Source organism: Canis lupus, chromosome 19 (genome assembly GCF_011100685.1).
Source record: "Canis lupus familiaris isolate Mischka breed German Shepherd chromosome 19, alternate assembly UU_Cfam_GSD_1.0, whole genome shotgun sequence".
NCBI classification, from domain to species: domain Eukaryota; kingdom Metazoa; phylum Chordata; class Mammalia; order Carnivora; family Canidae; genus Canis; species Canis lupus.
The window spans coordinates 52,165,314-52,187,815 of record NC_049240.1 but is presented as its reverse complement, the minus strand read 5'-3'; the positions used below and the strand labels follow the sequence as shown (position 1 = coordinate 52,187,815).

The 22,502-nt window shown below is 47.4% G+C and overlaps 1 protein-coding gene across 2 annotated transcripts in view; it reads right to left on the bottom strand.

The window, feature by feature from the left end:
* The window catches only part of KIF5C (kinesin family member 5C), a 148,485-nt gene extending 147,096 nt beyond the window's left edge, over positions 1 to 1,389 (bottom strand). Inside the window, exon 1 of one of the 2 annotated variants that reach the window (XM_038565167.1) lies at positions 1,194 to 1,389. In XM_038565167.1, coding sequence (XP_038421095.1) covers positions 1,194 to 1,319 — 126 coding nt within the window. In that variant the 5' untranslated portion in view covers positions 1,320 to 1,389. The remainder of the gene's footprint in view (positions 1 to 1,193) is intronic. The other variant, XM_038565165.1, reaches the window with a different exon arrangement.
* Between the last annotated feature and the right edge of the window lie 21,113 nt (positions 1,390 to 22,502).

Genomic DNA, 22,502 nt, shown 5'->3' with positions numbered 1-22,502 from the left:
CGGAAAGCCCGGCGGGCGCCCGCGGGGCCCCTGGGTGCGCGGCCAGCCGTGAATCCCCGGACCTCAGGGCCCGGCCGCGGGGGGTCGGGGGCGGGCCGGCCCGAGCATGCTCAGTCATCGGGATGACATCACTCGGTCGATGCCGGGCCGGGAAGGCTGCCGCGGCTGCATCAGCAGCCTGGAGCGGACGGCGGGGCCGTGTCTGCGGGCCCGGGGGGCTCCCGTGGGCTCGGTCCCGCCCCACGCGGCGCCATACAAAGGGGCCCCGTCAGCACACACCCCGGGGCGGCGGGGGTCACGGGGCGGGGGCGGGGGCGGGCCGACCCTCATCCCACACCCCGCGGGCGGAACCGGAGCCCTCCGGAGTTCCCCGCCCCCAGCGGCAGCCCGGGTGCCCGCGGGGGGGGCGGAGGGGAGGGGGGAGGGGAGGGAGGGGAGGGGGAGGGGAGGGCCGGATGGGGAGGAGGGGAGGGGAGGAGGGGAGGAGGAGGAGGGGTAAGGCAGGACCGGGGGGAGGGGAGGGGAGGGGAGGGGGAAGGTAGGAGCAGGCGGGGGCGGGGGGAGCGCGGCCGCGACCGCACAAAGTAACTTGCGCTCCGGGCAGGGGCTGCGCTCCGGCCCCCGCCCCTGGCAGGTGGGCGCGCGGCCCGCGGTCCTCCCGAGCGCCTGCGGGCACCAGGTGGGGGTCGCCTCCCCGGGCGGCCCGGCCCGACCCGACCCGACCCGACCCGGGGCGCAGGTCCCGGGCCGCCGGCAGGAGCCACCCCTGCCCCCCCGCCCCCCGCCCTCCCATGCACCGCGGGGAGCCGCGTCCACGCGGCGTGGGAGCTCCCGGCCGAGGCCAGGATTTTTCCAGCACCTTTTTTTCCCTCCCTTGCGCTCAGGTCGTGAGCGGAACAGGTGAAGCGACCGACCCACGGGCCCGCTGCCCGGGGCCCTCCGCGAGCCGCAGAGACGCGGCCTGGAGGGGAGCCAGGGCACGGGGGGGCAGGACTCTCCCCACGCGGCGCGGCCGGGCGGAACAATAGGCCCACGCGGGCCCCCACCCCGCGAACAAAGGCGGCGCCGGGCGCTCCCTCGGCGCACCTGCCGCCCCCCACCTGGGCCCGCCCGGGGCCGCCGCGGGGGGGGGGACCGGGAGCGGCGCCCGAGCATCCCTGCCGTCGGGGCCGCCACGCGCCGCGGACACTCACCCCAATCACCACGGTCTCCTCGCCTTTGAATTTGGGGATGAATTTGTCCCCCCGGAGGATCTCCGCCTCGTTGAGGGGCCGGAACCGGCACATCACCTTGATGCTGCATTCCGCGGGGTCCGCCATCGCGGCGGGAGGGGGCCGGGGCTCGGCGAGAGCCGCCGCGCCCGCAGCCAGGCCGCCTCCTGCAGCCTCCGACGCCGCCTCTCAGCGGGGCATCGCGACCTCGGGGGCCGGGCGGGTCCCCGGCGGCCGACCTGCCTCCCCGGCCGCGCCCTGGCCCGCGCGGCGCCCCAGGCCCACCTGCCCGCGACCACGCGGCCGGCGGCCCCGGCGATGCGCAGCGAGCGAGCCTCGCCCGGCTCAGACCTCCCGGGCTCCTGCGCGCCCGGCCATCCTGCATCAGCACCAGCGCGCTCCGCCGCCTCCCCGGGCCGCCCCGCCCCTCGCCCCGCCCCCCGGCTCGCCCGGGGTGACGTCACTGCGGAGGGCCGCCCCGCCCTCGCCCGGCCCCGGCGCGGGGCACGCTGGGACTTGTAGTCCCCTGCGCTGCGGGCGGAGAGGCCGGGACGGGGGCTCGCGGCTGGCCCAGGGCGTGACCCCGGGGTCCCACATCGGGCTCCCTCCCTGCAGGGAGCCTGCTTCTCCCTCTGCCTGGGTCTCTGACCCTCTCTCTGTGTGTGTCTCTCGTGAATAAATAAATAAAATCTTTTTAAAAAATGAAAATAGGGCAGCCTGGGTGGCTCAGCGGTTTAGCACCTGACCTCAGCCCAGGGCATGATCCTGGAGACCCAGGATCGAGTCCCACGTCCGGCTCCCTGCGTGGAGCCTGCTTCTCCCTCTGCCTGGGTCTCTGACCCTCTCTCTCGCTCTGTGTGTCTCTCATGAATAAAAAAATAAAATCTTTTAAAAATAAAAAATAAAATAAAATCTCTAGGTCAACCAGGTCTATACCCTCTCTCTAAACCTTTTCATCACCTCCAAGGAGAAGCCCTTAGGATAGCGCCCAACGTTATGGGCCATTTTCTCTGTGCTGAACGGTTTTGTAAGAGCTGTGAGGAAACTAAGGGGACAATGAGATTTGCATGGATATTTGAAGCCATTGTTCCCCCAAATGCCTGCACGTACCAGTTCACAACACATGTTGGGTCAGAAACTGCTTTAATATCTGATGAAAGTCGAAGACCTTTTCCCTAACAAAAACCAAAAACAAACCTGCACAGACCTACAGGTTTTTCACACTATTTTATTGGATTTGGAGACAACTAAAGACCACTAAAGCCTGCCTGTGACTGCCAGGTTAAAAACCTCTGAGTTACTATTAATGATAGTGCAGTTCATAGAACCTCTGCCTAATGCTTACTTAGAACCTGAAGAATGATCAGAATACATATACAGCATCAACTTCTAAAGTCCTTTGCATAATACAGGTCCCATGATGAGATGTTTGCCTACTTATTGGCTTCATCTCCTACACTTCTTGTCTTGATGTAGACACACTGAATACCCAACTACTTGTGGCTTCCTCCATTCACCTTTCACTGTGTTTGTTCTGATACTTTAAGCCATTTGCTCTCTAGGACCCACCCATTTGGAGCCTCTGTGGCAAAAATGAGAATTTATCAAAAGAGTCCAGATTGGGATCCCTGGGTGGCGCAGGGGTTTAGCGCCTGTCTTTGGCCCAGGGCGCGATCCTGGAGATCCGGGATCAAGTCCCACGTCGGGCTCCTGGTGCATGGAGCCTGCTTCTCCCTCTGCCTGTGTCTCTGCCTCTCTCTCTCTCTCTCTCTCTGTGACTATCATAAATGAATAAAATTTTTTAAAAAATAAGATTATCTTGCTTTTTCAAAAAAAAAAATGATTAAACAACAGAGCCAGGGAACAGGCAGGCCATCAAGACTCTCTGTCTCTCTCTCTCTCCACTTCTTGTCCCTGTTTTCCCTTTGTATTGGCTTCATTTTTTCCTCATCGTAGATCATCCCAACCCCCCACCCCCAAACATCAGGAAAGCCAGCTGCCAGGGGTCCCGGGGTTTCATTCTTCAATGTCCATCACTAGATAGTGATAAATGTTTGCTTGGAGTTTCAGTTTGGAAAAAAAGCTAGGGAAAGTCTATGATTGGCCAGGGCTTATGTGTCTACCCCTAGACCACTCAGTCTGAGTCAGAAACTTTGTAAGATCTTTGAGGAATACGATGGTGGGAAGGTTCCCAAAAGAAGAGGGATGACATTCCCAGAAAAAGAACATGGTGCTGGGCTGGCAAAACAATTAGGTGACCACTCTCTCTTCCCAGGGCTACCTTTTTCTCTTACTCACTCAACCCTCCTTCCTTAGGAAGCCTTCCCTGACTTACTAAACACCCACCACGGGTAGGTGTCCTCCTTGTTGCCCTCATAATCTCCTATGCATATGTCTATCACTACACTCTCATGGGCAATGATACCTGCCTCACCTGTATGTCTCTAGCACCTAGCACAGAGTAGGCAGCATGCTGAATAAGGAATCCAACCTAGAAGGAAGCTCCCCTGAGTAAGAATCCCAGCCCTGCCACTCACTAGATGTGGGAACCATGGCAAGGTATTTAATTTCCTTAAGACTCAATTTTATCTCCGCCATTGGAATAATAATCATCTCATAGCGTTTTTGAGGGAATTAGATGAAATAATACTTTTAAAGTACCTAGCATGGCACCTGACACACACATGGTATAAACCTTTAGATACTAGTTGTGGTGGTTGTTGCTGTTCTGTGCTGAATAAATGACGATAAAACAAATGCATTACTTAGTTCATTTAAGGAGTACATCTGTTGCTTAAATTCAAGTGCACCTGGGAATACAGTTTCTCTGCCTAGCTGAGAAGACAGACCTACTAAAATAAACCTTCGTAATCCATTATGAGCAGCACCAATTTGATTTCCTGTCCTCAGATGCAGCGAAAGTAGGTTAGAAAAAGACCCAAGCACTACATTCTCATCATTTCAGTAGTTCTCGGGCCCTGGCTCAGACACCCACCAACTTCAGCAGTCACCCTCACGATATACTGGAGAGGTCAGCCCAATCCCCAGTTTCCCCGAGCCCACTGAGGATTACCAGAACCTCACACACACTGAGAAGGTCTGAAAAAGTCAGCACATGGATAACCTGGGGTGGAGAGACCTGTGTGTCCCTGGGTTCGTGTGTCACTTATTCATTCGTCTATTCACTCATCAACTATTAACGGAGCAAATGATGTTTGCTGCCACTATATATATCTAGGCTTATTAAGTGAGCTCTTTACAGGAGGGTTAATTAAGAGGGTGCCTGGGTGGTTCAGTCGGTTGAGCGTCCGGCTCTTGGTTTTGGCTCAGGTTATGGTCTCAGGGTTGTGAGATCAAGTCCCATGTCAGACTCTACGCTCAGTGGGAGTCTGCTTGAGATTCTCTCTCTCCCTCTCCCTCTGCCTCTTCCCCCAACCACCCCCTGTCAAAATAAATTATTTAATTTTTTTAAAAAGAGGGTTAATAAAGACTTCCCCCCTTCCCTCCCACCCACTTGCTACTTGAGAGGAAATTACCTAAAGGTTATGACTGAGAAGTAAGTCAGAGTACCCTGGGCAGACTGCTCTCAGTGGTGGCTAAAAAGGCTTAATCAAGGAGATGGAGTGGGGGGAAAAAAGGAGACAGACTAGTTAGGACTGGAAAATCATACGGAAAGTCTATGAATGGCCTGGGCTTAAAAAAATTGAAGAGATACCCGAGCACAGAAAACAAAGGAGGAAATAGATAAATTGAACAACATCAAATTTATACACTTTTATGCATGAAAGGATAATATTAATAGAGTGAAAGGGCAACTCACAGAAAGGAAGAAAATATATGCAAATCACATACTGGTTAAGGGATGTCCAGAATATATAAAGAACTACTACAAATCAACAGTAAAAGAAAATCTGATTTTAAAATAGGCAAAGGGCTTGAACAGATATTTCTCCAAGGAAGATATACAAATGGCCAATAAGCACATAAAAAGATGCTCAACACCATTACTCTTGGAGAAGTGCAAATCAAAACCACAATGAGATACCACTTCGCATGCATTAAGCAACAACAACAGCAGAAAGTAAGTGCTGAAGATGTGGAGAAGTTGAAACTCTTGTGTCCTGTTGGTGGGAACAAAATGGTGCAGACATCACGGAACACAGTTTAACAGCTCCTCAAAAAATTAAAAAGAGATTAGCATATGATCCAGCAATTCTACTTCTGCATATATATTCCAAAGAATTGAAATCAGAGATTCAGATATTTGTACACCCATCCTCATAGTAGCATTATCTTCAATAGCTGAAATGCGGAGGCAAACCAAGTGTACATCTATGGATAAGTGAATACACAAAATGTGGTATATACATATAATAGAATATTATTCAGTCTTAAAAATAAATTCTGAGGACGCCTAGGTGGCTCAGCAGGTTGAGCATCTGCCTTTGACTCAGAGCGTGATACTGGAGCCCTGGGATTGAGACCCACGTCAGGCTCCCTGCATGGAGCCTGCTTCCCCCTCTGCCTGTGTCTCTGACTCTCTCTCTCTCTGTCTCTCATGAACAAATAAATTTTAAAAATCTCAAATAAATAAATAAATAAATAAATAAATAAATAAATAAATAAATTCTGATATAAGCTACAATATGTATAGACCCTGAGGAAATTATGTTAAGAGAAACAAGAAACTCACAAGAAGACAAATACTATATCATGCCACTTAGAGTATTCAAATTCATAGGAGAGAAAGTAGAATGGTAGTGGCCAGGGGCAAGGGAAGGGAGAATGGGGAGTTATTATTTAATGAGTATGGAGTTTTAGTTTGGGAAGATAAAAAAATGTTCCAAAGATTGATGGTGGTGGGGACTGCATAAGAATGTGAATGTACCTAATGCCACTGAACTGTACACTTAATAATGGTTAAAATTGCAAATATTATACTATAAAATATAACATAAATTTTTTATTGTGGTATATTTTTTCATGATTTTAAAAAGATTGAAACTCCTGTGCAAGTGTTGGTAAGGAGGCAAATTGATGCAGCCACTATGGAAAACAATATGGAGATTCTTCAAAAAAATTAAAGATAGAAATACCTGATGACCCAGCAATTCCACTTCTGGGTATTTATCCACAGGAAATGAAATCCTGGTCTCAAGAAGATATATACACTCCTATGTTCATTGCAGCATTATTTACAATAGCCGAGCTATGGAAACGAGCCAAGTGTCCACCAACAGAGGAATGCATAAAGAAGATACACACACACACAAACCTACTGAGTGTGTAGGTTAAAATAGGAAATAAAATAGGAAACATCACCATTTGCAACAACATAAATGGACCTTGATGGCATTATACTAAGTGAGATAAGTCAGAGAGATAAAGATAGCTACCGCATGATCTCACTTATATGTGAAATCTTTTTTTTTTTTTTGATCTCACTTATATGTGAAATCTAAACAAACAACCAGACTCATAGACACAGTAAACAGGTTGGTGGTTGCCAGAGGCATGGGGTGGGAGTGGGAAAATTGGAAGAAGGGGGTCAACGGTACAAACTTCCAGGTTTAAGATAAATAAGTCCTAGGGATGTAATGTACAGCATGGTAATGACAATGTATACTGTGTTGCATGTTTGAAAGTTGCTAAGACAATAAAGCTCTCATCACACACAAAAAAACTGGTCACTATACATGGGGACGGATGTTAACTAAACTTATCATGGTGATCGCTTCACAATAGATACATGTCACATCATTATGTTGTGCACCTGAAATTAAGGCAACTGTATCTCAATTTTTAAAAATATATGATAACTTGGAAAGAACAAGAAATTGACCTTTGAAAATTTTCCTGAACTGCTCTTGCCCACAGGGCTCTCTGCTTTGGCACCTGAGCACGTGCTGCCTTGCAATGACATTTCCTGCTGTTGTCTGGTACTGTTCTCTAGTTCCTTCCATTTCACAGTTCTTTCTGATAAATGTCTTTTTTAAAAAAAGATTTTGTCTATTTATTTGAGAGAGAGAGGACGAGTGGGGAGGAGGAGCAGAGGGAGAGGGAGAAGCAGATTCCCCGCTGAGCAGGGAGCCCACATGAGGCTTGAACCCAGGACCCAAGAGATCATGACCTGAACCGAAGGCAGATGCTCAACCAACTGAGCCACCCAGGTGCCCCCTTCTGCTAAATGTCTTGTGTGTGTGTCTTGCTCTTGTCTCTGTGTTGTGGGAATCGTGCATTATTTACATACTTGACAGATATTTTCTGAATGATCAATCCATGTCCATCATGATGGTGCTGATGGCGAGGACAAATGAACCCAAAAATAAATTGCATTGGAGATGGAGCCCTGGGCTCAGGACCTACATTTTTCATTCCTGTTCTGCTGCTAATGAGTTTCATGACTTTGGAAAACGTATTCAGCTTCTCTGAATGATTTTTCTTTTTCTCCATCTGCCAAAATGGCGCTAAAAATATTATCTATTCTGGATGAGTGAGAATTGAAAGAGAGATCTGTGAGAAAATGATTTGGAAATAAAATCTGGAAGAGATTGTGAATTGATTGGGGGAATCACCCCCCACAAAAAAAACATGAAAAAAAGAGAAAAAGGCAAATATTAATATAAAGTTAATTATTCCGAGGGTTGGCATAGGGCCAGGCACAAAGTAGTAACTCAATAAACGTCTTTCATACATTCATACATCATTCATTCATTCATTCAAAAATATGAACCCTCAGGGGGGATCCCTGGGTGGCTCAGCGGTTTAGCACCTGCCTTCGCCCAGGGCGTGATCCCGGGTGCCAGGATCGAGTCCCACATCGGGCCCCTGCATGGAGCCTGCTTCTCCCTCTGCCTGTGTCTCTGCCTCTCTCTCTCTGTCTCGTGAATTAATAAATAAAATCTTTAAAAAAAATATATGAATTCTCCGTTACAGAACTGAATCCCCAAGGACCCTAGTGGGTGAATCATTTGCCTAAGGGGATGATCAAGTCCTGGTGCCTTGATGTTGGTGCCTGCTTAAATTAACAGGTGTGCTGTGCTCTTCCGGGACAGTACCCACTCCGCTCCTCTCTTTGCTGACCCAGCAAGGCCTTCCCCAGGCAGGGATCTATGGGGCCTAGGAAAGCAGTCAGTGAACTCACTGCATAGCACAGGGTAAGGGCCTCAAACAGACCCGACATTCCCCAGCCACAATTTATCCCGATGCCCCCACCAGCCACACTTGCGTGGCCCTGAAACTTCACTACTGAGATAAAACAGAGAGTGGGGAATTACCTGGATCATTCAGGCAATGCTGAACAGCCTCCCTCTGACTTGCTTGAGCCCAGTAGAAGTCAAGGCCAAGGGCAGCCCCTGTGGGGCAGAGGTTTAGTGCCGCCTGCAGCCTGGGGTGTGATCTTGGAGGCCTGGGATCGAGTCCCATGTGGGGCTCCCTGCATGGAGCCTGCTTCTCCCTCTGCCTGTGTCTCTGCCTCTCTCTCTTTCTCTCTGTGTGTGTCTCTATGAATAAATAAATAAAAATCTTTAAAAAAAAAACACACACAAAGTGATGCTTTCTCCCCCACACCCACATTCTCTCCCGAGTTATTCCATCCCCGTCTCTACTGCCAGTAAGAAGTGTAAATTGAAGCAATTATCTGGATTGTTCAAGGAAAAAAAGCTTCAGAAATTCTTCTGCCTGAGTGATCTAGGTAATTGCTTCAATTTTCACATCAGCTCCCCGTCTTCAGCAGTCACTGGGATAGCCATTTAACTCAGACCCTGGGGTCTGCAGGTCCCTGTGTGGGTTTAATCATTTCTGATTGCCCAGGTCCAGCTTCATTCCTATAAATGCAAAAAATATCTGTACCCAGTGAAGATTAAAAACCAATCGGACAAAAATATTTTTAAAGAGGTTGAAAAACCCTTTACAACTTGCAAAAATCGGCTATTGCCATTGAATAGGAAACCTGGACGCCTTTTAAGATAGAGCATCTCAGTTCCAGCTGTCCAGGTGAGCCAGCTCAGCGGGGAAGCAGCAGAGGCTGTCGCCCCCCCACCCCCTTAATATGACATTAGCTGATCCGAGGGAGAGAGCCCGTTCTTGGTCTTGCTGACGTGTCAACTGAGATTCATTTTATGAGATTAGACTTTTAGTATGAATGTTTGCAGAAAAAATTCGGGGCTTTGGACAAGTAAGATGCAGAACCGTTTATTCTAAGGAAAAAGAGGAGATGAGAGAGGAGCCCCATTCGGCCCTCCCCTTGGAGCCCCCTGGGCTCACCCCCAGTGCGGCTTGGGGTCGGCTGCTCCCTCCTCTGAGTCTAAGCCCATCCAGGCCCATCTGGAGACAGAACTCCACACCTCTAAAACCTCCACTTTACTTAAAATAGATGAGGGATTTCTATTGTGCCCCACAGTGAACTACTCAAAAATCACTAGAGCCTCGGTGTCTCCAAAGTCCCGTCTCCGCTGTGCCCCGCAGAGCGCGACCCGCATGGCTCTTCCCTCCTGGTCCTGACTGGCCCTGGCCAGTCCATGGTGTCCCAGCTCTGTCCCAGGCTTGTACAACCCAGCTCGTTGCTCAGCCAGGTGCAGGGCCTCCTCGAGGCAGCAGCCCCATCCTCCTCTTCACTGCGCGGAGGAAGGGTAAGGAGAGCGGCCCAGCCCCGGCCGCAGTGAGGACACCGGGCGGCAGCCTCGGCGTCAGTGTCTTGGAAATATATTAAGGACAACGAAAAAAATAAAAATAAAAAAAAAATAAAAAAAAAAAGGACAACGGAGGTTTCCGGGGTTGATGTGATCCCCTAGAGAGGTTTCTCCTTTACTCTTTGAGACAGTAAATGAGGTGTGTGTGGGGGGGGTGTGGAGGGGGAGTAATAAAAGTCAAAGAAAAGTATCCAAAGACAAGAAGCCTTTGTTTTTTTCTTCCAACAATTGTGTTCGTGATCTGTTGCTGTGTGACAAATAACCTCAACACCTAGAAGCTTAAAACACCTGTTCCTTCACAGTGAGGCGGGGATCTGGGCGTCCCTTAGCTGAGTTCCCTCAGTGGCCCAGGTTCTCTCCCTAATGCAGGGAGGGCGACGACCGTCTCAGGCTCAAGCGGGGAAGGTTCCACTTCCAAGCTTGCTCTTGTGGTTTTGGTAGGATCCCATTCCTCACGACCGACGGCGACCCTCAGCTCCTTGTCCCGTAAGCCGCCCGAGAGCAATAGGCCTCAACAGAACAAGGGAGAGAGAGAAAACAAGGCAGGTGTCACAGTCTGTTTTCTTTAAAGATCTACTTTATCTATTTCAGAGAGAGAGAGACAGAGACAGAGAGAGATACTCAGGGGGAGGAGGGGCAGAGGAAGAGGGAGGGGGAGCAGGCTCCCTGCGGAGTGCAGAGCTCCTCGAAGGCCTCCATCCCCATCCTGTGCCTGGAGATCATGCCCTGAGCTGAAACTAAGAGTCGTCCGCTGGGCTCCTGGGTGGCTCAGCGGTTTGGTGACTGCCTTTGGCCCAGGGCATGGTCCTGGAGTCCTGGTATCGAGGCCCATATCGGGCTCCCTGCATGGAGCCTGCGTCTCCCTCTGCCTGTGTCTCTGCACACCGCCCTCCGCGTGTCTCTCATGAATAAATAAATAAAATCTTAAAAAAAAAAAAAAGAGTTGTACGCTCAACTGACTGAGCCACTCAGATGCCCCAGATATCATAGTTTGGTTTTTTTAAGATTTTATTTATTTATTCGCGAGAGACACAGAGAGAGGCAGAGACACAGGCAGAGGGAGAAGCAGGCTCCATGCAGGGAGCCCAACACGGGAGTCGATCCCAGGACCCCGGGGTCACGCCCTGGGCCAAAGGCAGACGCTCAACTGCTGAGTCACCCAGGCATCCCGATATCATAGTTTTTTATAGCTTAATCTCATCCATCCATTTTTGTCACACTCCATTGACAGATACACATCACTGAACCAGCACACTTGCAAAAGAAGGTATTCCACGTAGGTGTGAAGAGGCATGGATCCCTGGAGCCACCTTAGACAGCTGAATAGCCAATAAATGAATTAACTGTCACTTACTGATCACTTATACTGAAATTGGGCAGAGAGTAGAATTATGCAATACAATTTTGGAAGCAGATCCTTCTCTGAAAGAGTTTCAGTCCAGTTGGGAGATAAGATGTACGGTGAGTAGGGGCGCCTGGGTGGCTCAGTGCTCAGAAGGCAGTTAAGCATCTGCCTTCAGCTCAGGTCATGATTCCAGGGTCCTGGGATGGAGCCCCGCATCAGGTTCCCTGCTTGTTCCTCTGACCCTCCCCCCTCTCATGCTCTCTTCCTCTCACTCTCTCTCAAATAAATAAATAAAGTATAAAAAAAGAGAGAGAGAGAGAGAGATACAGTGGTTAGAAGAGAAGTAACAACTATTTTAACTAAAAAAACCTAAGACAGCAATCATCAAAGGAAAAAAGCAACATGTTAAATTGCATAAAAATACAAAATCCCATACATCAAAAGTCATACACAATAATAAAACAAAACAATCCACCAAGGAAGGCTTTTGCAACATATGTGACAAAGAGTCAATATCATTAATAAAGAATTCTTATAAATCAATGTGACAGTTGTAATACACAATAGAAAAACTAGCCCAGAACGTAAAAACTCAATATACAAAAGAATTACGAATTAACCTTAAATGCATGAGAAACTATTCCACCTCATTAGTAACCAAAGGAACGCCTATCGCATTGGCAAAGTTACAAAGAATAATAACGCACAATGTTGTAATATATACCGGGAAGGGAACATTCTTTTATCCTACAGGTACAAAGGTAGATGTGTATAATTTTTCTGGGAGGGCAACATGAATCAAACTCTGAAAAGTGTACAGGTACAGGCCTCCCCGACATAAAAGTACTTGTACCTTCAGGGAACATAAGGATTGAATGGAGATATCTGGGGACTAAAATTGGAAAATGGGTTTATCCCAAACCACGGAGAGCCTTGGACAACAGATTGTGGTGTCTCGGTGGTGTTCAACCGATAGAGGGAAGTCACTAGAAGTTTTTAAGTAGGGGAGTAATATGACGAAAGATGAGTCCTAAGCCCAGTTAGAAACATCAGTGAGATAGGGATCCAGGGATAGAATCGGATAGACTCGTCACTCTCTCCACAGGATCTCTGATTCTCCGTCTCTGCTTCACTGTCCAGCAGATCCAAACAGATTGCCCTTCTTACTGAACAGAGACTTGGAGGGATAGTTCTAGCCTTTTGGGCTCCTTTGATCTCCGACACTTGAGACCTATCAGCAGGAGCCAGAAGGAGGGAGATGTCATCTCCCATCAGTCGCAGAACTGGACACACCACAAATGGCAGCAACGGAAGTGCATAGTCCAGGGTGTGTTCCTCAGGATTTCTTGGGTTGCAAGCAACAGAAGTCTACTCGAGCTAGCTCAAGCAAAAGCAGGAAGGGAGTTAATTGTAATTCTTAAAGGAATAAGGCTGGACTGCAACTGTTACTCCCTGAGTTCCATCGATACCAACACCATGGTGTTTTTCCAGGGCTTCCCCTTTCCTGGAACCTGCTCACTCCCCACCCCAGTCCACTTGGTTAAGGGCAACATCACGCTCAAGATCATGGTTGTCAGAAGTAAGCCCTTAACCAGCAGAGGCCATGAGAGAGACATCATCTTTCCCCTACAGAATTCTTCCCCAAATTGTTGCCAATACAGCAATATTCAACACTGTGTGCCTTCCACCATACCCCTCCTCTCAGATTCAATCCTACCAGCTTCACATCTCCACTTTCTGTTCCCCCCTGCAAACTTCTCTCTCTCTCTCTCTCTCTCTCTCTCTCTCTCTCTCACACACACACACACACACACACACACAGATAACCTAATAACAATCAGCAAAATCCAAAGTAAACAGAGTCCTGATATGACCACCGGTCAGCCTCTGCTTTGGGAAACCAACTGACTCCTTTGGTCCAGCTCCCGTGTGGACAGCTTAAAGGTGGCTTTTTTTTTTTCCTTTAAATGACCCATTCCTTTTGAGAGGACATAAATTGAACTATAAAGAACTAACTGGATAAAACACTCTAAACTGACCCAGAAAAGATATGAATTTGATAAAGTACTTAAAAAAACCCGCTGAAAACAGTGATGCTTCCAGGCTCTGCTAGCATAAACACATAGTTGTGAGCCGAGTGACAGCTTGAACCCATTTGGCAAAAGATTCCCCAGCCCCATTTGAAGGACGTCTTACTCCTACAGTACATTTGTTGGCAATATTCAGCTTTTAAATTCTGATTAATGAAAATGAAATGAGTTAATGTTGTTTCTTTGTCCATTTTTACTGGCATTCATCTGTCCACCTCAGCAAATTTGCTGAGGTTTGATTGCATCAAAACCTAAATCCTAGGGCCCATTTTACTCTATTTAATCCATACCATAAGCACTTATATGTGTACATGTGTAAGTATCTGTATATATTTATGTTTATACACACACATGTACTATATATATGTGATGGAGATCTTTCTAGTTCTAGTGTTTTGAAAAATGTATTCATTTACTCACTCATTCCATTGCTTTCCATAGGCATCCATTCACTCGACAAACATTTATAAAATACTCACTAAATGCCAGATACTGTTCTGGGTGCTGGGGATGCAATGGTGACAAGACAGACATAATCCAAGCCCTCATTGTCCTAAATTCTACTGGAAGAGATAGACAATAAACAAATAAGTATGTGCCATAATATGTCACATAGTAATACAAGCACTGAAGAAAAGTAAAGCAGGGTGAAAGGCTAGTGAGGAATGGTGGTTTCTTTTCCAGTTCAGGTGATCAAGAATCAAAGGAAAGTTGGAGATGTGTTTCAATCCTTAAACTCAAACACAAGAAGGAATATAAGGGAAAACACACACAAATATATATATATACACACACACACACAAAAAAAAAGAAAGAGAAAGAATGAAGGGAAGGATTTAGGAACAGGGGGATGATACCAGTTAGCTACTGCCGAGTAACAAACCACTCCAAAATGCAGTGGCATAAAACAAGAACCATTTGTCACTTCTCACCAGACTAGGGGGACCTGGGCAGTTCTGCTAAACTAGGCCAGGCCCTGCTGACCTCAGCTGGAATGTCTCACATTTCAGGGTATCAGCTGGTTGTCAGTTGGTTCTAAGATGGTCTTGGCTCTTCTCCAAATGCCTCTCGCATAGCTCGGGGAGGCTAAGCCAGGTATGATGTCATGGCAAGCTAGAGGTGTGAGAGTGAGCAAGCCCAACTGTGTTAGGGATTAAATGCAATTGTGCATCTATTTTCAAGCCTCTGTTTGCCTACCATTTACTAACATTGATCATATCAAACCACGTGGCTGAGATCAGAGACACAGTGAGAGGTGACTGCAAAGCTATAGGGCCAAGGGGGTCCATATATTCAAGTCCCAACCTCCAAAGTGACTGTATCTGGAGATAAAGGGTCTTTGGGAAGGTAATGAAGTTAAAAGAGGTCATAAGAGTGGGGTTCTGATCTGATAGGACTGTGGCCTTATGAGAAGAGGAAGAGAGAAATCCCTTTCTCCTTATCCATCATGTGAGGGCACAGTGAGAAGATGGCCATCTGAGGCCAGGAAGGAAGCTCTCACCAGAACCTGACTCTGCCAGCACCTTGATCTGGGACTTCCCAGCCTCTAGAACTGTGAGGAAATCCATTTCTGTTGTTTAGCTACCCAGGCTATGGTATTTTGTTACGGCTGCTGGAGCTAAGACAGGTGTGGACACAGAAAGGCCATTTGCTACCACAAGAAGGGAGAAGGAAGGAAAGAAGGCAGAGAAGAAGAGAGGTTTGCTTGTTTTAAAATGTGCATAGTTAACAACAACAAAAAAATAATAAAAAAATAAAAGGTGCATAGCTGAAAAGATGAACACATTTCACTCTCCTTCATCGGAAAGTGGGTCGCGTGCTCGGTGACCATCTGCAACCCCCATCTGTAAGCAGAAGGCAGTGAGAGGGTGAAGAGGATTGGGACCAGGGAGAAAGGGACCAGGACTGGCTCACTTCCTTCCAAAAATACTTAGAAATGGTTTGGGAATTTTCCATGCCTGGAACAAAACAGTGTTGTGTGAAAGGTTTTCGTTCCACCTGGACAGCTCTCATCACAGCCTATTCTCTTCTTATCTTCAGAATGTCAGGTAAGCCTTAGGAATAGATTTAAAAAACAAAACCTGTCTTCCTATTTAATACATTTTGAGGACAACTATAGGCGCCCTACTTTAAAATATAAATATGGGGGCGTCTGGGTTGCTCAGTCAGGTAAGCTTCTGACTCTTGATTTCAGCTCAGGTCATGGTCTCAAGGTCATGGAATCAGCCAGCTTCGGGCTTCACACTGAGCCAGGAGTGTGGGAGGGAGAGGGAGCTCCGTCCCCCCTCCTCCTCCTGCTCATGCTCTCTTTCTCTTTCTAAAATAAATAAATAAGTCTTTAAATATATGTATAAATATAACATTGGCTTCAATTAGCAAACCCACCTTAATAACACTTTGGGTTGAGTTACTGCAAAATCCTAATAAAAAAATAATAGCACTTTGGTTTGAGTTACTGCAAAATCCTAATCAAAAAAGAATATTTATTCGTTCATTTGATGAGACTGATCATAAGACCCTGTCCTAGGAGCTCTAAAGCCTCCGCTAACTCAAAACTGAAATGCATATTCTTGCTACCAGCCCCGGAGCTACTAAGACATGCAGGATAAGCAAAACATGACTCCTGTGCTCCAGGGGAGGAACACGGACACGGGAAGCGGTGCTGTGAATGTTGGGCTGGGCTTGCCTTCACACATTCCGAAGAGTGGACCTGGGCATTTACAGAGGAGCCTTGCTCTTGTGGGAGAGGAGGTGTAGGGTCTCCTGGGGTGGGGGAGGGGGGCAGACATGCCAAGGTCACCACCCTGGAAGAGGGAGGAAGGCAGGCTTCAGGCAGGTGGGAGATGGTTCCAGGTTCTCCTGAGCCCTCTCTGTTTGGGAGCCTGGACATCAGCGGGTCCAGGGGTGGGGTGACCCGACAGTGTCCCGTGTATAACCCAAGGATGCCCCTTCCTCTGCTCTCGGGCATCAGGAACAGGAGAGGAGAGCATAAGGAGTGAGCATTGCTTCTCTTCCCCAGGAGGGCCAGCTCACCAAGGAATGAGGGCACGTGCCTCAGTGACTCAGGGAACGTCCTTTCCTGGCTTCCTCATCTCTGGCCACTGGCCAAGTGGCTTCCATCAACAGGTCTGTAGCGATCCCCCCAGAGCGGCCGGCCTGCTGGGACCACCCGGCCCCAGGGGCCTCCTCTTCGAGGTGCTGCCTCTGTCACTACACTTACCACCGCCAGGCAGGGGGAGGTCTTCTCTGACCTGACGGAGAGGCTCTGTAGAGTGAAGAGGGTGTGTAAGGTGGCCCACACAGCTGTGCCTTAGGTTGAGCTCTCCAGGAGCAGAGTCCCCCACTGGCATCCCCGTGGAAGTGGGTTCTTGAAGGGTGAGGGGAGCAGGGAGTGGGGCAGCAGTGCCATGGGGGGTGGGTTGCAGCCTGCTTCCACCAAAAAATTCTGGCACACAAGCTGTGCTACCTAGGGCAAGGGGCGGGGGGCGGTTTATACCCCTCCCCTGCATGGGGCACTGGTCATATGCTGAGCCCTCCTGGCTGGGACTGTTCACAGCCAACACTCCCAGAGGCTGGAGAGGGGAGCACAGTTGGTGAGAGGGGCTGGGTGGGGCATGATGGCGTCCTCGATGGGGGGGACACACTCAGCAGACAGAAGGACCCACGTGTGCAAAGAGCGTTCTGTGTTTGGAGATATGTGTAAATTCTGACAGTAGAGTGAGCAGCACATGAAGTCATGCAGGTGAAAGTACAGTCCACCCATAAGGCGCCTGTGAAATGTCCCACTTCCATGGTTCTCACGGGCTTGAAGTGAAGACCAGTTGGGGCACGATAGAAAAAAAATGTTACTCTATAAACTGGAAAAGCTCTATACAAGGGTTAATTATTCAAGATATGTTTATTTTTGAGAGTCATGAATACATTTATTAAGCATTAGGATTATATCCTGTATGCCAGGCACAGCGGGAACAAATCCAGCCTTGGCTCATGCCCTCACGGAGTGGGAAGTGGTTCTCACAGTCCTACAAATACCTCTTGACTTGCAACTGTGGCAAGTTTGGAAATAATTTGGAAAGAAAAGTGCAGGATACATGGTGGTATGGGTTGGAGGACTGGGGTGATTGAGGGAGGGCTCACTGAGCAAATGCCATTTAAACTAAGATGGTGGGAAATAGGGAATAGAACGTGTGAAAAACGTGAGGGTAAGGATACTGGTGGTTTTGAGGGGGAAAAAAGAAGCTTATGGGTCTGGAGCAGACAGACAGGCAATGCGCCGGATAGTTCAAGGATCAAAGGCTGAGCCATGGAGATTTGATTTTCAAAAGTCAGGTCAATACACAGGCCCATCCATAGGTAGATCCATAGAGAGATGATGGATGGATATACAATAGACTCTCTCTCTCTCTCTCTCTCTATCTGCTAATGCTATCATACACTGAGACTTGTGGTTCATTTCCTTCCTCTTACCTCCTTTTATTTATTTTTTACTTATTTTTTTTAAAGTAGGCCTCACACTGGGTGTGGAGCCCAATGAAGGGCTTGAACTAACAAACCCCTGAGATCAAGACTTGAGCTGAGTGAGATCAACAGTTGGACGGTTAATGCACGGAGCCCCCCAGGCGCCCTCCTCCTAGCTCTTTTTAGATGTTTTCAGACACGTGTTTTCAATAGATACGAACGTCTGTTACAAATTTTCACCATTAGGTAGAGCGCACGAGATTTCAGGTAAGATGTATTTATTTATTGCTCACCCACAACCTTAAATCCAGTAAATTCTTTATCTAAAATGTCTTTCCTATATATCCCTTCTTTTTATGTCCTCATCAATCATCCTAGGCTAAGCCATTATGACATCACACCAAAACTACTGCAGTCGCTTCCTCACTGCTCATTCTGCCCCTGTGCTCGCTGCTCTCATATTTATTCTTCCAATGGCCACTCTAAAACGTAATTCCACTTTTACTAGTCCATAAACTATAGCCAAGGTGATAAGGCAACATACAGAAATGAGAAGCACAGTTGTAGAAAAACTGGAGGCAAAATTATATGTAACTGCAGGAAAGATTATTATTCACCCCTCCCCCATTATAAGAGCTAGTGAAAAAGCTAATAGACGTAATATAAGAGTTCAGTAAAGTGGCTAGATGAAAATTAAATATATGAAATCACCCTTTTTATATTCATCAAATATTTAGCTTCATAAAGGTGATGAAATGCCTTTGATAAGAGGTCAGGGTTTCCTGTAGAGGTGGAAGGAAATGGACAGTTTCCTTGAGCACACAGTAAGGGGAGTAAGAGCCAGGCTCTGGAAGTAAATGGCATGGATTTCGATCACAACTCCGCTTCTTCCTAGCTGAGGGACTTTGGGCAAGCTACTTAATCTCTCTGTGCCTCAATTTCCTCATCTCTGAGTATGATAATTGTGTTATTTTAAAGGTTACTACGAAGACCAATGAGATAATGCACACTGAGTATTAGAGCACTGCCTGGCATAGAATAAGCCTGGTAAAAGTGCTTGTTATTATTATTTTTTAGTAATCAACTCTCAGCTACACTTTGTCATCTGCCCTGAAATTTTGCATTAATCCCTGAGTCCCACAAATTCTTTCATGAAAACAATTCTATTATCTCTTAATCTCCATCCCTTTGACTAATATAGAGGCTCAGAGCAAGTCTAAGGCCCAGGCACTGTGCTAGTTCTTCCATCATTATTATTGCTCCCTCCTTAGTTAAGGGAATTCTCTCCAAAAGCAATGCAAGTATGTCCAGCTACAACTCAGCATCCAGCAAGGACACCTTCATTTAGAAGAGGATATTAACATTACCAAAATCCCCACTTGAATGTAATTCTAGGTGCAAAAGAATTATTTCTATAAGTAAATGACTTGTGACTTTTAGTGACAGAAGTTGTTTGTTTTTTATACTCTTAATTATCAAGGTTTCAAAAAAAAAATATTGGGATCCAGGTCTCGGCTTGGACATGCCAGATCCATTTTCATGCTCCAAAGGCTTTAAAATAAAGTAATGGCTGCATCTGGATAGTTTTGCCATTGGAATCTAAAGATGACAAGGCATCAAAGTGATCTCTATTTGGAGGCAAGAGAACATGCAATAGGGACCTCAAGCTAAAGATGAGTAAAACAGATTACCTAATGTTATTTTACTGTCTTTATTTCCCCTTTGTTACTGTGGGCTTTCAATAATCTTTAAAGAAATCTCCTAGTCTATTCTCAGCTGTGCCAAATGGGCTTATGGGAAGAGTTGTAAGTTGTGTATCCTCATACTTGAGCTGAACCCTCAAAATGAAAGCAGAGACCCCTGCGGCCAGCCGATAGGTGGTAGGAGCAATTAGTGAAGGAGCCCCAGGAGAGAAGTGAATCTCGGAGCAGCAATGAGGGCTTTGAGGTCCAGCCAGCAGTCTTCTCTTGGTGATTCCTCCCCCACAGTCAGCCTTGAAGAATCTGAGCTAGGTTTTATTAGGCTAGCCATCTGGTTCCTTTCAGGATAAACCTAAATAATGCTATTCCGGAGGGGGGGGGGGGGAGTCATATCATGTATCAGTACCACAGGGAGTTAGAGGTAAGTATTATGAGAATTCAAAGAAGAAAAAAAAGAAAGAGAAACCATTTTTAGCTGTCAAGGAGTCAGACAAGACTTCAGAGGAAGTGACGCTTGAGCAAAAGAGTGGCTTAAACACAGAGGGATTTATGTTCTTTATAAGAAGGCAGTCCAGGACTGATACAGCAGCTCCAGGATATGACAAAGAACTCCGTCATCAAAGCAAAGAAGTTTTCACTGTTTCTTTTTTTTTAATTTTTATTTATTTGTGATAGTCACACACAGAGAGAGAGAGAGAGAGAGAGAGAGAGAGAGAGGTAGAGACACAGGCAGAGGGAGAAGCAGGCTCCATGCACCGGGAGCCCGACGTGGGATTCGATCCCGGGTCTCCAGGATCACGCCCCGGGCCAAAGGCAGGCGCTAAACCACTGCGCCACCCAGGGATCCCGTTTTCACTGTTTCTACTGTGCCATCCTCACCATGTAACTTCCACCTGCAAGACTGCCTCATTGACCGAGAGGACTCCTAGCGCATCAGCCACAAACACTCTGTTCTAGTCAACAAGAAAAGCCAAAGGGTCACAAGCCTGACTGAGCAGCTCACTGACAGCAGTTTTTCTTAGACAGAGGCAACATTTCTACTTACAACTCATTGACCAGAACTCATTCACATGACCACACCACATCACTTAGCTGGATGCACTGCTGCTCCAAAGAATGCTGGGATTCTGTGCTTGAAGAGCAAGGGTGAAATGGATATTAAGTCACAGTTAGTCCCTGGCACTAGTTGTGAAATTTTGACAATTTCTAACAAAGTAATGATATCAATCAAAACACCCCAAGGAAAGCCACTTCATCAGCAGAATATGAAATGGCGTGGATGGGAATTTCGCTCCTAGGTCGGTAGCCATGAGATGCTGAGCAGACCCGTTCCCCAGCAAAATAAGCAAAGGTCTTGGAAAGTATTTTTTAAACAACCATTTTGAAGTCTGAGGGTATGAAATTGTCCTAAGGGTGTGCAACACATAAAGAAACATTTATTCAAGGAAATCCATTAAACTTGATAAGGGCAGTGAGTGTATGTGGCATTTGAGCCACAACTGCCTACCGGCCACTCCCTACCCTATCTCAGCTTAATGGAAGCCCCACCCCAAGTAGGTTTGGTCAAGAAGACAGGGCTTCCTTTTCCCTCATCTCTCAATCAATGGTTACCATATCTCCCTGGCAGAGGCAAGCCTCCAGCATTTCTCATCCTTTCCAGCTTCAAGTTAAAGAGGCAATACTCCTCCTTCTTTAATCCAGCATCAACCCATAGGATGGAGGTTCCCTAACAGGTCTAACAATCCAAGAACACTGGGGCCTCATTCATCCCCATCTGAGCTTGCTCACTTGTAGGGTGAGGCTAAGCCAAGAAAACCAGAGACCACCACACCAGCCAGTGCTCAGAGTAGTGTCTCAGAGATTTCCCCAAGGGGGAGGCAGTCCATAAGAAAAGAGAGGTCTAAAGCTCTCATTAGGGCAGGCCAGGTGGCTCAGCGGTTTAGTGCCGCCTTCAGCCCAGGGCGTGATCCTGGAGACCTGGGATCGAGTCCCACATCAGGCTCCCTGCATGGAGCCTGCTTCTCCCTCTGCCTGTGTCTCTGCCTCTCTGTGTCTCTCATGAATAAATAAATAAAATCTTTAAAAATTAATAAATAAAAATAAAGCTCTCGCCAAAGGGAGTGATTATTTGAAGGCCTCCTAGGTGGCCCTATTGGTTAAGTATCTGACTTCAGCTCAGACCATGCTCTCAAGACCCTGAACTGAGCCCTGCATCAGGCCCCCACCTTAGGAGCCCACTTGTCACTCTGCCCCTCCTGCCACTCATGTACTGTCTCTCTCAAATAAAATTTTTTTTTAAAAGGAACTGATTATTTGAAACTGAGTGTGCAGTAGTTCAAGCTTAAGAGTGCTCTAGAAAACAATAGCTCCTTTTAATTAAGAGCAGTAAAGCTAAGCCATAGGCTAGCTAGTTCGCCAGAGAGAACTAGGGAAAGAGACTGCTAAAAACAGCCCACCTGGGGTCAGAACAAACCTCAATGACTGGCCTAAAAAACTAGCCTTGGGAGGATTATTCTAAGAAGAGGGCAGAGTAGGAAGCACCAGAAATCTTTCCCCTCACCTAGACAGCAATCGCAGTGGCAGAAACAGTCTAGTGTAACTACTTTGGAATCGCAGTAATTTCAGTCAATTTCAGCGCTTAGCACAACAGCAATGACCCCATCCCCTACTCAAGCCCCATGGAAGGCAGCAGCACACATGTTCCAGGAGCAGCTTGCAGCCTGCACGCAAAAGCCAGGTTTGGCCAAAAGAACACTGCCCTCAAGATATTAGCAATCTGTTCTCTGGTCAGTGATTGCTGCTTCTGAGCACAGATGAACAGACAAAGAGTTGGTGGCCATTGTCATATTTCTCTGCACTGTTGTAAGCCCCAGCCCCTTTGGCTGAAGTGACTTCTAGGTGATTTAAAGGACCAGTGATTTTCCTCCCTTTCCATTTTTCAGTTTTTCCCACTTTGGGAAATGCATTGAAGCCATGCATTGAAGACTAGGACATTGAAATGCAAACTT